Source organism: Rana temporaria, chromosome 10 (assembly GCF_905171775.1).
Source record: "Rana temporaria chromosome 10, aRanTem1.1, whole genome shotgun sequence".
Lineage (NCBI taxonomy): Eukaryota > Metazoa > Chordata > Amphibia > Anura > Ranidae > Rana > Rana temporaria.
The window spans coordinates 127,047,747-127,064,987 of NC_053498.1; the positions used below are offsets into that span (position 1 = coordinate 127,047,747).

At 44.1% G+C, this 17,241-nt stretch overlaps 1 protein-coding gene across 3 annotated transcripts in view; it reads left to right on the forward strand.

Annotated features, from left to right (window-relative positions):
* PRDM10 (PR/SET domain 10) overlaps positions 1 to 17,241 on the forward strand; it is an 83,831-nt gene that overhangs the window by 51,160 nt on the left and 15,430 nt on the right. For 2 of the 3 annotated variants that reach the window (XM_040326239.1, XM_040326238.1), the window contains exons 10-13: positions 125 to 242; positions 9,396 to 9,525; positions 10,560 to 10,790; positions 15,368 to 15,379. In XM_040326239.1, the coding sequence (XP_040182173.1) occupies positions 125 to 242; positions 9,396 to 9,525; positions 10,560 to 10,790; positions 15,368 to 15,379 (491 nt within the window). The remainder of the gene's footprint in view (positions 1 to 124; positions 243 to 9,395; positions 9,526 to 10,559; positions 10,791 to 15,367; positions 15,380 to 17,241) is intronic. The other variant, XM_040326240.1, reaches the window with a different exon arrangement.

Below are 17,241 nucleotides of genomic sequence, written 5' to 3' on the forward strand. Positions count from 1 at the left end.
TTTAAGAAAATCTGATTTAAATAAAAAAAAAAAAAAAACTTTTTTAAAAAAAATCATTGCTTTATATGCACCCTGATCTGTGCACATTGTGCTGTATAACATACGTGGTTTTTATGCCCTTCAGTCCTCAGAGAGCAAGAGAAGAACTGGCCGTGTTATGAATGCAATCGCCGATTCATGAGCTCTGAACAACTGCAACAGCACCTCAATTCCCATGATGAGAAGCTGGACTTCTTCAGCAGGTGCTCCCCCCTTCCTCACCTGTACATTTCTTCTATGTAGCCTGATATATCCTGAGTTGTTTTACAGTTGTGTTCAAAATTATTCAACCCCCAATGCTGTAAAGGGTTTTAGGGAATTTGGTGTACATTTGTAATTGTATTCAGAATGAAATCCTACAAGGACTTCTTAAAGAACCATATGCAACTAAAATGACATCAATTGGTTTTGTAATACAGTAGTCAATGTTTATTTTGTGAATTCTTCATTTACACAATTATTCAACCCCTTAAAGACTACCACTCTGAAGAACAGAGGTTCATTGAAGTGTTTTCAATCAGGTATTGAAAACACCTGTGGATGTCAGGGAGCAGCAATAAAGCCTAATAAGCACCAATTAGGCAGCTTTAAAATGACTGTGATACTCAGCTCCTTCTAGACATTTACTGGTGTGGTTACAAACATGGTGAAGTCAAGAGAATGGTCCAGGAAGACAAGAGAAGAGGTGATTACTCTTCACAGGAAGGGCAATGGCTATAAGAAGATTGCAAAGATGTTAAACATACCAAGAGACACCATAGGAAGCATCATTTGCAAATTCAAGGCAAAGGGCACTGTTGAAACGCTACCTGGTCGTGGCAGAAAGAAGATGCTGACTTCGACTGCTGTGCGCTACCTGAAGCGTAGAGTGGAGAAAAGTCCCCTTGTGACTGCTGAGGAACTGAGAAAATATTTTTCAGATGTGGGTACTGAAGTTTCTGCTCAGAGAATACGGCGCACACTGCGTAATGAAGGCCTCCATGCCAGAACTCCCAGGCGCACCCCCTTGCTGTCTCAAAAGAATAAGAAGAGTCGACTGCAGTATGCTAAAAGTCATGTGGACAAACCACAGAAGTCTTGGGATTGTGTTCTGTGGACTGATGAAACAAAATTAGAACTGTTTGGGCCCATGGATCAACGCTATGTTTGGAGGAGGAAGAACAAGGCCTATGATGAAAAGAACACCGTGCCTACTGTGAAGCATGGCGGGGGGTCAATCATGCTTTGGGGCTGTTTTGCTTCTGCAGGTACAGAGAAGCTTCAGCATGTGCAAGGTACCATGAATTCTCTTCAGTACCAGGAGATATTGGATGACAATGTGATGCAGTCCGTCACAAACCTGAGGCTTGGGAGACGTTGGACCTTTCAACAGGACAATGATCCCAAGCATACCTCCAAGTCCACTAGAGCATGGTTGCAGATTAAAGGCTGGAACATTTTGGAGTGGCCATCGCAGTCACCAGACTTAAATCCAATTGAGAACCTCTGGTGGGACTTAAAGAAACAGTTGCAGTGTGCAAGCCTAAGAATGTGACTGAACTGGAGGCTTTTGCCCATGAAGAATGGGCGAAGATACCCGTAGATCACTGCAAGACACTTGTGTCAAGCTATGCTTCACGTTTAAAAGCTGTTATAACTGTAAAAGGATGTTGTACTAAGTACTAAGATTGAATGTCACTTGGGGGTTGAATAAAACTGATAATGATGTGAGCACAGAAAAGACATTTGTGGTTATTTCATTATAAATGTTATGTTATATTTGTCTGACCTACACGTGCCTCTTTGATTCAATTGTAAGCAGGATGACTGAATGATCAAAATCAATGTCAAACTGGCCAAAACAATCAATTTCCGTGGGGGTTGAATAATTTTGAATACAACTGTATGTTTAATGTGTGTTCCATGTACACTTCATGTCTGTCCTGTGCTTGTCGCATGTTTCCTCGGATATCCTCCTATGTCTTGTATAATCATATAGAGGTGTGTGTCACAGAACGGCTCTATATCCATGTCTTGTACCATGTAGTGCCATGCTGCACCTGTTACATGCTGACATCATCTATGTAGTAATTCACTTGTCATTTCATCTGATTTGACTTCTCTATGATTCTTTCTGTTTGATGTTATAAGCAAGAAGGAAACTAGGGCAGGTGATTATGATAATTATCCAGTGATATCATCTACACACCATATGCCTGGTTTGCAGGCTTCGTTAGTGTTGGACAGCTTGAGAGAAATGGCACCTAAGCAACCAGATTATTATTGTCATTATTATTTTTATTATACATAATTTATATACAGTGGAGGCATTATTTGATCCCCTGCAGATTTTGTAAGTTTGCCCACTTACAAAGAAATGAAGGCCCGGATTCACAAAGCACTTGCGCCGACGTATCTCGAGATGCGCTGCGTAAGTGCAAATATGCGCCGTTGTATCTATACGCCGGACTCAGAAACTAAGATACGCCTGAAAATAGGCTTCATCTGACCGACGTAACTTTCCTACGCCGGCGTAGAGAGGAGGCGCATATTTACGCTGGATGTATTTGGCGCTCCCATTCATTTTCTATTAACCTATGCAAATGAGGGAGATACGCTGATTCACGAACGTCCGTCCGTCCGACGCAGTGCGCGTAAAGTTATACGTCCGGCGTAAAGTTATGCCCCATAAAGGAGGTGTAACTCAGCAGCATCTATGCAAAGGGCTGCACCAGGGAACACAAGCCGACGTATATTACGTAGTTTACGTAGGATGTGAATATGACTAGGCGTAGGTTACGTTCACGCCGTAGGCAGTGATCCGACGTATCTTAGGCAGTTGTTCCGACGTGATTGTGAGCATGCGCACTGAGATGCGCCCACGGGACGGCGCATGCGCAGTTGGCGATACGTATCTGTCTGGCGCTCGGCCCATCATTTGCATGGGGTCACGCCTCATTAGCATGGCTCACGCCCACTTCCACTTACGCCTGAGAAACCCAGCGCAGATTTGGGAGGAAGTGCTTTGTGAATTCAGTGCTTGCCTCTCTGCGCTGCGTATCGTAAAGGAGATACGCTACGGCGGCATAAATATGCGCCAGTGTCTGTGAATCCGGGCCGAAGTGTCTATAATGTTTTATCATAGGTGTATTTTAAATGATAGAAACAGAATATTAACCCAAAATCCTGAAAAAAAAAAAAACTTGATAGAAATTTTATAAATTTGAGTTGCGGTTCAGTGAGTAAAATAAGTATTTGATCCCCAAGCAAAAGATGACTTAATACTTGGTGGACAAACCCTTGTTGGCAAGCACAGAGGTAAGATGTTTCTTGTAGTTGGTGATCAGGTTTTCACACATCTCAGGAGGGATTGTGGTCCACTTTTCTTCACAGATCTTCTCTAAATCCTTAGGTTTCCTGGCTGTCACTTGGCAACTTAAAGTTTCAGCTCCCTTTATAAATTTCCTATAGGATTAAGGTCTGGAGACTGGCTAGGTCACTCCATGACCTTAATGTGCTTCTTCTTGAGCCACCCTTTTTTTGCCTTGGCGGTATGTTTTGGGTCATTGTCTTGCTGGAAGGCCCATCCACAACCCATCTTAAGTGTTCTGGCTGAGGGAAGAAGGTTCTCATCCAGGGTTTTACAATACATGGCCCCGTGGAGCTGCGGTGGCTCAACGCGATTGGCACTGCGCTGACAAGCCATTCACCTCTGCAGCTAGGGGTTCGGATCCCGGTCTCGGCTACATGTGAATTTGGTTTGGTGGTCTCAGCCCGGCTCCCGGTGGGTGTGCTATGCGAGGTAAGCCTGCGCTAAGTACGCCCACCCCCTTCCCACAAAAACCACCACACTTACACGCACTCGAAATTGGGTTGACATGCACGCACTTTGACCACGCGGTCTCAAAAAAAGAGAGGTGAAGGACTAACGGAGCTGGTTGAGCGGGCAAATACTTTCACTCCCTTATAGGGAGTCCCTCTGCCCCGTTGGGCTTCAAAGCGGAGCAGGTAGGGTGGGCTGTGTGGGAGGACTCCCTCACACACCCGCCATTGCCACCCGGGGCATGGAGAAAGGTGGCAGATTGCCTCTGGGGGAGGCCTGCCTACTCCCAACTCCTGCAGTCCGGCTCCTCTCTCGAGTACACGCACAAAATACACAAAAAAAATAAAGAAAAAAAAAATACATGGCCCCGTCCATTGGCCCCTCAATGCAGCAAAGTTGGCCTTTAACTTTAGCAAAGAAACGGCCCCAAATAATGTTTCCACTTCTTTGCTTTACTGTAGTGATGGTGTTTTTAGGGTCATAGTCGGCATTTTTCTTCCTACAAACACGGAGAGTCAAGTTAATGCCAAAGAGCTCAATTTTGGTCTTATCTGACCACAGCACTTTCTCCCAATCCTTCTCTGAATCATTTAGATGTTCATTGGCAAACTTCTGACTGGCCTGAAAATGTGCCTTCTTGAGGAGAGGGACCTTGCGGGCATTGCAGGATTTCAATCCATGGTGGTGTATTGTTACTAATGGTTTATTTGGTGACTGTGGTCCCAACTGCCTTGAGATCATTCACAAGCTCCTCCTGTGTAGTTCTGGGCTGATCCCTCACTTTCCTCATAATCATCATCACCCCATGAGGCAAGATCTTGCATGGAGATCCAGACCGAGGATGATCGATGGTTATTTTGTATTTCTTTCATTTGTGAATAATCGCTCCAACAGTTGTCTCCACACCAAGCTTCTTGCTGATGGTCTTGTAGCCCATTCCAGCCTTGTGCAGGTCTACAATCTTGTCCCTGATGTCCTTTCACAGCTCTTTGGTCTTCCCCATGATGGTGAGGTTTGAATGAAAGATAGAGATTCTGGCCCAGATTCAAGAAGCAATTGCGCCCGTGTAACCATAAGTTACACGGCGCAATTGCTTACTTGCTCCGGTGTAACGAGTGCTCCTGATTCAGGAACCTCGTTACACCGACTGCAGCCTAAAATCTGCGCGGCATAAGGCTCTTATGCCTCGCAGATTTTAGGCTGCATTCTTGCGTGTGCCGCTAGGGGGCGCTCCCATTGTGTATCAGCGTGTAGTATGCAAATTGCATACTACCACTGATTCACAAACTTGCGCGGGCCCTGCGCAAGCCAGGTACGGAGTTTCCGTACGGCAACTTTAGCGCAAGGCTGCCCCTTCTAATAGTAGGGGCAGCCAATGCTAAAGTATAGCCGCCGCTCCCGCGACGTGAAATTTGAATTTCACGTAGTTTGCGTAAGTGATTCGTGAATGGCGCTGGACGCCATTCACGTTCACTTTGAAGCAAATGACGTCATTTGCCGCAATGCACGTCGGGAAAGTTTCCCGACGGAGCATGCGCTGGGCGCGGGAGCGCGCCTAATTTAAATGATTCCCTCCCCCGGGGGATTCATTCCCGCCCCCGCCCCCGGCGCGCCCTCGCAATTTACGGAGCTACTGCTCCGTGAATCGAGGGCAGCGCAAAATATTTGCGGGGGCGCAGGGCAAAATCGTTGCCCTGCTCCCCCGCAAATATCGCGCAAATGTACCTGAATCTGGGCCACTGTGGACAGGTGTCCTTTATACACCGAATACGTTTTGGTTGATATTCTGTCTCTAGCGTATAAAATACACCTGTGATAAAAATGTATAGACCTTTCATTTGTATGTAAGTGGGCAAACTTACAAAATCTGCAGGGGATCAAATTATTCACTAATTTGTAATTTATTTCATAAAAATTGATCAAGTTTTTTGGAATCATCCCAAACATAAATATAGAAAAAGTCAAACACAATTGTAGCAGGTTTTTAAATTGCCTTTTGAGAACAATTTTATTACATTGTATATTTAAAAGACATAAACATATCAACAGGTATACCGGACAGTATAGGATTGCAAGAGTAAAATTGGTGCAGAGCTTAGGAGTTGTAAAGTCAGAAGGTTTTTATCCTAATGCATTCTATACATCAAGATAAAAAAGCATTCTGTGTGCAGCAGCCCCCCCCAGAATATTTACCCGAGTCCTGTCTGTCCAGCGATGTCCACGAGTGACTTGGCCACCCGGGACTCTCCCTCCTGATTGACTGAGATACAGCAGCGGTGCCATTGGCTCCCAAGGCTGTCAATCAAAGTCGGTGAGAGATGGACACACGGAGCTGCAGCTAGCAGGCTGCTTGTTGTTGGGGCCCTCGACAAGTCCAAGGGGCTTGGAGCAGCCAATCGGGACCCAAGAAGAGGAAGATCCAGGCTGCCCTGTGCAAAACCACTGAACGGGGCAGATAAGTATAACATGTTTGTTATTTTTTTTTATTACATTTTACAGAGACTTTACAATCACTTTTAAGTTCAAATGATCAGTGATTGCATAGTAAGTTGATCTGGTCTACGTGTTTCTTCAGCCCCCGCTTCTTCATGACTTGGCACCATGTACAATTTCATACATGGCTCTGACTACAAGAAACCATAAACCTATCGTAAAGAAAAAGTCCATCATAATATAAACCTATAATTACCAAATCTAAATAAGTTAAATAAACTCAATGGTTTGCTTGGATGAGAAAAAAAAAGGTGGGGGAAGAAATGAGGGACATTATACATCTATATTAATATATAAAAAAAGTGTGACACATGTATGTATCCGCACATGTCATATGCGCACATATGTACATGAAAACATCCATATGACGTGCAGATACATACATACATGCATGTGTCTCATACTTTTATTTTATTTTTTATATATTAATATAATGTTCATCATTCCCCCCCCCCTTTTTTTTTTCCATCCAAGCAAACCATTGAGTTTAAATAACTTCTTTTAGATTTGGCAATTATATGTTAATTATGATGGATTTTTTTATGATAGGTTTATGGTTTCTTCTTTTCTTTTCTTTTCTTTTTTCTTTCTTTTGTTCTTTTTTTTTTCTCTTTTTCTTTTCTTCTTTTTTTTTTTCCTAGACCAGATCAACTTGCTATGCAATTGCTGATCAACTGAACGTAAGCTCTGTACCAATTTTGGCCTGGATTCACATACATTGGCGCATATTTATGCCGCCGTAGCGTATCTCGTATACGCTACGCCGACGTAGCGCAGAAAGGCAAGCACCGAATTCACCATGCACTTGCTCCCAAATCTGCACTGTGTTTCCTTGGCGTAAGTCGTCGTAAGTGGAAGTGGGCGTGAGCCATGCAAATGAGGCGTGACCCCATGCAAATGATGGGCCGAGTGCCATACAAGTACTTAAAATGAACGGCGCATGCGCCGTCCCGTGGACGCATCCCTGTGCGCATGCTCAGAATCACGTCGGAATTACTCCCTAAGATACGACGGATCACTGCCTACGACGTGAACGTAACCTACGCCCAGCCCTATTCACGTACTACGTAAACGACATAAAATACGACGGCTGTGTTCCCTGGTCCATACCTTAGCATGAGTTGCGCCTCATATATGGGGCTTAACTTTACGCCGGACGTACGACTTGCGCAAACCGCGTATATTATGCGCCGGGCGCAAGTACGTTCGTGAATCGGCCTATCTCCCTCATTTGCATATGCGCATAGAAAATCAATGGGAGCGGCAAATGCGCCCAGCATAAATATGCGCCTACGATACGCCGGCGTAGGCAGGTTACGTAGGTCGTAGGAAGCCTATTTTCAGGCGTATCTAGTTTGGTGGGCACGGCGCACAGATACGACGGCGCATATTTACCCTTATGCGGTGTATCTCGAGATACGTCGGCGTAAGTGCTTTGTGAATCCGGGCCTTTATGTTTACATTCTACACTGTATGGTATACCTGTTTTATATGTTTGTCTTTTGAATATGCAATGTAATACAATTTTGTACAAGCTTTTATACAAATTTCAGGCATATTTAAAGTCCCACTATTTTTGTGCTTGACTTTTTCAAAATCAAATAATTATTTTCCCTACTGTGTCACCATCATATTGCACAGCATATTACAATAGGAAGGGAGATTGTATAGTTACAATAAAGTTCAAGACAAGAGGGTTCAGAAGGCTCTGCTTGTGAGAGCTTATAATCTAAAAGGCAAATGATACAGACAAAAAGTGAATTGCTCTGTGGAGATAAATTGGATAAAGTAAATATTCATGTTTAGAATAAAGTATGACTCCCAGGGATTAGAATAACTGTCAGTTTTTATTACTGTCTGGGCTCCCATTACGGGGATTCTCCCTCTGTATTTGTCCTTTTCTACTATTATCATTGAAAGTAAATTCCAATTTTTGGGTTGTCCCCAGAAAAGTATTAAGCCTCGTACACACGATAGGTTAACCAGAGGACAACGGTCTGAAGGACCGTTGTCATAGGTTAACCAATGAAGCTGACTCATGGTCAGTCGTGCCTACACACCATCGGTTAAATAACCGATCGTTTCAGAACGCAGTGACGTAAAACACGACGTGCTGAAAAAAACGAAGTTCAATGCTTCCAAGCATGCGTCAACTTGATTCTAAACATGCGTGGATTTTTAACCGATGGACGTGCCTACTAACGATTGGTTTTGACCTATCGGTTAGGAATCCATAGGTTAATTTTAAATCAAGTTGGCTTTTTTTTAACCTATGGATAAATAACCTATGGGGCCCACACACGATCGGTTTTGACCGATGAAAGCGGTCCTTCAGACCGTTGTCGTCTGGTTAACCTATCGTGTGTACGAGGCTTTAGAGGGGAAATCTTCCAATGGAGACACTAGTTCTGGTGACCTGGAGGTCCCCAAGGATTTCCTTTTAGTTTACAGGGGTTTCCTCTCACTTCCTGTTAGGCTATGGGACAGGACATGAAGGAAAATCTCTGCAATGGGACACAGATGGCCAAAAAAAAAAAACTGACGGGTTATAACCCTCCCTTATTCTATCCAAAATGAAAACAGTTTTTTCTATAGTTCTACTTTAAGGCAAGATAAGCTTCTGTAAAGAGATGAGCTTTCAGGGATTGTCTGAAGGTAGACAAAGTAGGAGAGGGAAAAAACAGATTGGGGTAGGCGAGTTCCAGAGGATGGAAGAGGCTCTGGAGCAGTCTTGGAGGTGAGCATGGAAGGAGGTGATGAGGGAGCCAACAGGCAGGAGGTCTTTGGTACAGTGAAGAGGATGGTTGATGTAGCTCTAGGTAGAGTTGTTTGTATTTTGAAATGTATTCTTTGGGCAAGCGGAAGCCAGTGAAGGGATTGGCAGACATTGAACAGTTGTTAGGGTGATGATAGCCTGTGTAGATGAAGGCCAACAAGGAGGGGGTTGCATTATTCGAGTTGAGAGAGTTGAGATGGTCTATTTTGGAAATACTACAGAGGTGAAAGTGGCAAGATTTGAACAGTGATTGTAATCATTTTTGATTTTCTTCAACGATCGCAGAGCCAAGGGACGTGGTCGTGGAAGGACGAAGAGGAAATTTGGACCTGGGAGGAGACCCGGAAGACCCCCAAAATTTATGCGCATGGATTTTTCTGGAGAAAATCGAGAAAAGTGCAGTCTGGGGAATCAGGTCAGTAGTGTATCTCATAAAACATCAGCTCAAAGTGTCTTGTACAGTTACTGGAAAAAATTGCAGCAGTAATGCATGCAGTATCTACCTACCCATCCTACCCATAGCCTTATTCTACTTACATAAAACTGCTCAGCTTATAACGTTGGGTGAGTATAGAGGAAAATTGAGTTCACAAGTGATGAATAAAGCCAGCACATTTTGGAGGAATCGCCTCCCCCTTCATCAGGGCTGTGGCGGCGGGTATGGTCAGAAACAAAACTGGAACTGGTGAAATGTTACAAGTCTGACCCTTTAAATACTATCAGATCGCCAAGAGCCAGCATGAGACTGATAGGGTCATACTTTGTAGCATTTCACTGGCCACACCCATCGTCAGCCCTAAAGAAGGGGAAGGCAGTTCTCCTGAAACGCGTTGGATTTGTCGTGTGTGGGCTCCAGAGCATTTTTCTGTACGAGAAAAATGGGCATACATTTTTTTTAGAACCTGCTCTGTTTTTTCTTGTCGTGAAAAACGGTCGTGTGTACGCTCTAACGAGGGGGAAAAAACATACATGCTCAGAAGCAAGTTATGAAACGGGAAATTGGCATAATCGCCCCAAATGGTGGCGCCATTCGAATGGAACTTCCCCTTTATAGTGCCGTCATACGTGTTGTACGTCACCGCGCTTTGCTCAAGCATTTTTTATCATGATTGTGTGTATGCAAGGCAGGCTTGAGAGGAATCGCGTCGAGAACATTTTTTTTTCCTCCATGACATGAATAACGGTCGTGTGTATGCGGCATCAGTGTGACAAACGTTTATCCTGAACGCACCTCTGTACTCATTCCAGATTTCCCTGTGGAGTGACTTTCTATTGCTTTCAAAGAGGCAGCAATCTGAGACCTAAACAAGTCTCTCTGACATCGCACCTCAATCAGTCACGACCCGCCCTGAAGGAGGACTCGGATCCTCTATTGATGCTAGACCATACACTGTTTCAGTATGGTCATACAAACATTCCAGCTTACAACTTTGTCTTTATCTCTTTCAGGATCTCCTGCATTTCCAGAATAAGCGGTCGCAGTTTGAAGAGACGGGTCACGATACGATAAATGGCCTGGATCAGTCCGAACTCTCACTGGGTACAGCGACGCAAGATCCAACCGATCAGCAGCCAGACACCCATGTTCTGCAGACTACTGTCCCTCCTGTACAGCCCTCACCTGCCGTTTCCCATAGTGTCCTGACGCCTGAAGACATGCGACGAGCCAAGCGTATTCGGGTATGAGCAACGAATCATCTCATGTTTAGAGCTGCTCTTTGCTTTTGCTAAATGTTTCATTTTGGCAAATAAGAAATATTTGAGTTGACTACAGATAATGCAACAATACATGTCTTTTCATGTTAACCAAACTCTATTCTAACTAACCTAATACAGTAAAACCTTGGTTTGAGAGCGTTTTGCAAGACAAGTAAAATGTTTTAATAAATTTTGCCTTGATATACAAGCAATGTCTTGATATAAGAGTAGCGTCATGTCACAACTGAGTATAAAAAAGGAGAGGAGCCTCTAAGTGTAGCAATATGGTTACATTTAATGAAGGTACAACATTTAGCAACTTATTGCTACACTTGGAGGTGCGTCTCTTCTCTTTTATACCCTGTAAAAAAAAAATGCTTTGATATACAAGTGCTTTGGATTACAAGCATGTTTCTGGAACAAATTATGCTCGCAAACCAAGGTTTTACTGTAGTAAGAAATATCACACTGCTACAACACCATTCATTCATTCCTTACATTTTAAATGTGAGTGGTGGTACATAAAACACACAGACAGGCTTCAGGAAGTGTACAACTACTAACCTTCTGTGGTATCAATAAAGTATTTATAATTATTTAAAGTGGTTGTAAAGGCTCAAGGTTTTTTTACCTTTTTTTCCAATCCTTTTTAAGATTATAAACCATACAGATATTAAACCACACAATACAGTATAGAAAAGTACCGGCACATGATAACATTACTGACCTACATCAGAGGCCGCTAAAGAACCGGTATAATGTAATTTTGGACTGTGACTATAATTCCTAATAACAAGAAATACATTCTCTGAAGAGAAACTGCATGACCGGGGGATGCCTTCATCTAATACGAGGGGTCATCCCAGCTATGAATTTAATCACTCTACGTCGCTCCCCAAACTATCAAAAGGTTTAATAAGTAGTAGTAAGAGAAAGCGGTAGGAAAAGAAAGAAGAAAGGGATGAAAGAAGAAGAAAATGAAGAGACAGCAAGCCTCTCCTAGGGCACTAAGAGGCTAGCCTCAGATCTGACGAGGCTGCCCCCGTCAGATAGGTGATCCATGGGTCCCAGGTTTTTTCAAATGGGGGAAGCTTATTTTGCAGAGAGGCATTCTTATAACATTATTCAAGGCAAGAGGTCAAAGAAAGCACTGGGAATATCCAAGATCTTGCGATTGTTATTCTGGCTGCTGTAAAAATAAGCTATTAGGCCCTGTGTGGGTCTGAGGCAAGGTTGTTTACCTTTATGCACAGAAGGTAAACAATCCTTCTGCGTGCAGCAGCCCCTCCAAATCTCCCAGTACTTGCCTCAGATCCATTTTGATCCAGCGATATGCATGAGAGCAGCGGCTCTTTGAGGTCTTTGCCTCCTCATTGGCTAAGACAGGCATTGGCTCCTTCTATTGTCGAACAGCCAATCCGAAGAGAGCAGGGACAGGACCAAGCCGCACTGTGTGTGTGAATATACAGACTGAGCAGTGACTCGGGAGGGAGTCTGCTCTGGTGCCCCTTATAGCAAGCTGCTTGCTTCATGACACTCAGCAGGTGGGAGAGTCCAGGAGCATGGGCAGGGGGCCCGAGAAGAGGAGAGATCAGGCCTGCTTTGTGCAAAACCACTGCACAAAGAAGGCAAGTATAACATGTTTGTTATTTAAAAAAATTAAAATAAATCAGCTTTCAATATGACTTTAAAGCCCAACTCTGGTCAAAATGGAAATTTTAGCAGTACATTGACTATAATGCACCTGTTTTCCACAAAACTATATTCGTGAGACATACAGCAATATCCTCTGACATTGTCTCATTGCACTTTCATCATCATTTCCTGTTTCTCCTTATGGGATGCAATACCCTCACTGCACCGGTCTCGTTTTCACCCCTGTAGCCCTGATGTAAAACTGTCAGAATGGCAAGTCTTGTGGGTGTGAATATTACAATGCTGCTATGTTAAGCCTGCCTGTCAAGTTACCTGCTGCCTCTGCCCACAATGCCCACCGAGGACCGAAATCATTGACCTGGAATCATTGACCTGGAATGGGACATGTACTGCAGTGTAGTCTCAGCTGTCTCAAATGACTTGAGGCAGCTGCACAGACACACAAGAATAGCTGAGGATTTGACAGCTCTAAAAAAAGGTCAAAGCTACAACTTAATTTTTGCAAATTTAAAAACAAAACATTTTCTAGGAGATGGGTTTATGGATAGGCAGATGTTCAATACTAGGTCAAAAGGTAGTGATCCCAGAGTAGGGCTTTAGGGCTTTCACACGATCGGCCCGCAAAGATTCACCTGTCTGTTTCTCAGGCGGATCCGAGCGGGCCACCCATTGACTTGTATGGGAAGGCGGATGTCGGCGGAAATGTGTCTGCTGACACCCATCTGCCATCTGATCTGACAAGATCCGCTCAAAACGGATGGATGGTGATACATTGGCCATCCATCCAGCAGATGGGATCAGATATATACAGACTTGTCTGTTTTTCATCTGATCTTCCCATAGAGAACAGCAGGGCTCTGACAGGTCTGTCTCTGCACAGTGAAAAGAGACCTGTCACCCGCCGGCTCAGCGGAGATCCCCCTTGCTAAGATAGCAGAGTCCGCTGAGCCGATCTGCCCCATGTGAAAGGGGCCTTAAACTGAGTGTATTTCTTGACTTTATCACAGTTTCTTCGTATACTGAATTGTGTTGGCCTGTAAGGGCAGAGCTTGTGATTAGTTGTATATAAGTTATGTCCACTTGAGCTCTTTGAAGTAGGAATTCCAAAAGTCCCTGCATTGAAATATAGTGATCCTGTGCCCCCAGTTTTTACTGGTAACTATTACGGAATATGAGTGTTTGTGATGGCAGGTGTTAGTGCGGTCTTGAACACACAGAGAATTACTTTGTCAAAATCTTTTTATTTTCTTGTCTATTGAAGGGACACAGGAAGTCTTGTGTTGTCAAGTTATACTGCCACCTACCGGAGGATTGGACACTGGCAAACAAAAAATTATTTGGGCCAGCCCAGGATAACCCCTCCTGTTTTCAGCATACCTACATGTTTTGCTAGTGTCCCAGATGGATGAATGTATTTTTTTCAGCTCTGCTGAGAAAGATTGAACCTTTAGCCAGCATTTTATGTTTGTTGCCCACCCCTCAGTTGGACTGCTTTTGGACATCCTGACAGTACAAGACTTTCTGTTTCCCTCAGTGGGTAAAAAAAGAAAACAGGCTTTTTATACTCGCCATAACATCCTTTACTTTGGAGTCCATTGAGGTACACAGGTTTCACCCCTCTGTGGCTATATTTATGCTCTTGCTACTGCTTAGCCACAAACCTGAGGCATGCTGGTAGTAGAAACGGTTATCCTGGGCCGCTGTACATATATTTTATTTGTCAGTGTCCAATCCTCCTGTAGGTGTCGGTATAACCTGACAGTACAAGACTTGTATACCCCTAAAATGTACAGTATGTTTGTTTTTTAAGAGTCATACCTATGTGGATGTAGCAACGGTCCAATACTGTATCTGTCCCCCGACCCCTCTAACACAGAGAACCGATCGATCGAAAAGTGCTGATCGCTCGGTTCTCACAGCTTCGTGAGCAAAGATCTGCTGTCAATCGCCGCTCTTTGCTCTGCCTCCCCCCCACTATAGCTCTAGGCTGTGGAGGTGTCATAGCGGGAGGCTCTCAGTGACAGGTATGTGGGCTGATCCCAACTCCATTGTCGCGATCTTGCCCGAGCCTGGACTGACTGTGATGTCAGCCGACAGTTCAGCCCGCTGTATGCTGAATACGGGTCACAGGGCAAAACAAACTGCACTCCTGTGATCCACAGGAGAAGTGCAGCCAAACGAGCTTTGGCTGTACTTCTCCTTGAAAGATTAAAAAAAAAATGAATTTCTTTATCGTACATCACGGGACACAGAGTCTAGTAATGACTAAGTGGGTTATATTCCACCTTCAGGTGCTGGACACTGGTGTAATCAATTAGACAGGAAGTTTCCTCCCTATATAACCCCTCCCATACTGGGAACACCCCAGTTTTTTCGCCAGTGTCTAAGATGTTGGTCACGAGTGAAGATGTGCTCTGAGGAGCTCCACTGGAGGAATCCATGCTGGATTTAAATAGCCTCCATAAAGACAGATCCATCCAAAGTGCTTTGGGCCAAAGTGGATGGTACCTGGGGCCTCGTATCCAAAGCACAAGGTTTTTGCCTGTAACGCCTCTCTTCGGAGGGCTGAATCCTGGGTTCCAGTACTTTGGTTATAACCACATACCAAAGATTTTCTGGCAGGATGCGGTACAGGTCCAGGGGAGTGAATATAAAAATCGTATTTTTAGTTCTATTATGTGGAGCGCTAAAACAAAATGGTAACAAATGCAGACATGAAGCGGCTATTTTTTGGGGGTTATTGATTCTGAATTTTGTTTTACTTTGCGCCTCACGTAAAACCTTGAGGTTAGAAGGGATAGTATTTTGTCTATTGACTGCTGACCTGCATTGCCTTCATTGTCCAAGGCTAGTCATTTTGTAAATGTAATGCATCTTTCTCTCCTCCCATGCTGACCTCTCAGCTGGAGCTGCAGGTAGGTTGACTTCTACTAATACCATGGAACAGATGCAGCCATGACACGCTTACTCCATGATATTTCACCCTAGAGGGAAAAATATTTGCTGGGGCATTTCATTATAAGTACCTGTCTTGTGAAAAGTGGCTTGAACGTTGACGGAGGGTATGACCCACCCACCCATCACATTGTTCCAAACCAGTAGTACTTAATTACTTTGAGCTGGACTTGTTCTGCAATGTTGAAGATGTTTCATCCAAGCCACATCTTCAGTTCAATTGAGCATCCATACACATACCCCAGCATTTATTATTCACGTAAGTAGCGCAGACACCTTAATTCAGCCAGCATGGAAAGGCATGTGCCGATTGTCCAAGAAAAAGGATGGAAAGTGTGGCCGTCGTTAAACCGCCCTCTTCTAGTTACAAAGTCCCATCCTTTTGTTTCAGATGGTCTGCATAGGTGTTAAACCTTCTGACGGTGTAAATTTGTCAGAACACCGGGGTGGTGATGGTAAATATGACATTTTATGTGGAACATTGATGTGTCGTGAGTGTCTCCATCCCTGTTTTTGGATAGTTGTTTCAGTGTATGTCCCTTTTCCCTAAGGTGTAGGAAGACCGCTGAGCCTTGATCTATAGGGTTCACCATCCCGTGTTGGGCTATTTGTTGAGACGTTGCTTTGTCTTCCCAATGTACAAGTCTTCCCAATTCTCACTACACTCTCCTGCATATACCAAGTTACTTTGCTTGGTTTAGATTTTTTTTTTTTTTTTGATGTACAAGCTTCTGTCTGTGTAATGGTGGGTTAGAAATACATGTGAATGCAATGTTTGAGCCTTCTGAGTTTTTCCGACCCTCTAGCCACGTACATATGGGTTGACTATATTACTCTCCATGTTCTGCTGTTCCCCTCTGTTTGGTCGTCCTACGTTTTTTCTTGACCATGACACATTTCATGGTGATTAAATTAAAGCAGAGCTTCACCCAAAAGGAGAAGTTCCACTTGTTTGTATTTAAAAAAAAATTGGGGGGGAAGGGGGATCGGCTACCTGGTTTTGACAGTGACCCGGCCCCGCTTCAGGTCAGATGCGCCATGGTGATCTGAGCCTAAAGTTGGGGGGGGGGGCCCCTCCTGCTCCCACACATCACAGGTCCCAGATGACTACACGGGACCTTTCAAAAAGTTCAGCGCGACTTGCACATGCTTAGTAGGAAGCGGCTGTGAAGCCACAAGGCTTCAGGGTCGGTTTCCCTTAATTTTACCATGGCGGCGCCTGTTCCCGAAGCTGATTAAAGAATCGTCTCAGGAGAGGACATCGCTGGATACCTGGACAGGTAAGTGTCCTTATATTAAAAAGTCAGCGGCTACATTATTTGTAGCTGCTGACTTTTGGGGAGATCCTGGAGCTCCTCTTTAAGGTGACTGCGCTACCTGTGTGGACATAAATGCTGGCATACTTTCCTGACACTCTCTTTAAGGGTTACTAAACCCACAACAGTAAAATCAGTCTGTATATGTAGTAAAGCATGTTTGTTATACTCACTGTGGAACCTAAGGGGGGTCAATCCTCAGCATTGTGTAAAAAGGCTGTTTGAATCTGTCTTCTCTGATCCCTCCCCTTCTTTCACTGTCCCCAATCCATCTCCTGAGAGGCACTCTGCACATGCTCAGTTTGGTGTGTATTGCTAGAGAGTTTTTTTCTTGGGAGGGTGCATGTGATCAGTACAGGGCCAATCTGCACTGTCCAGATAGAGGGTCAGGGGTCCTGCAGCCTCATAAGACAGTCAGAGCAGAATGAAAACTCCTCCTACAAGCTTTAACCAGAGACTGATAGAAGTCACAAGACTGCTATATACTGCTGATGATAAAAGGTATT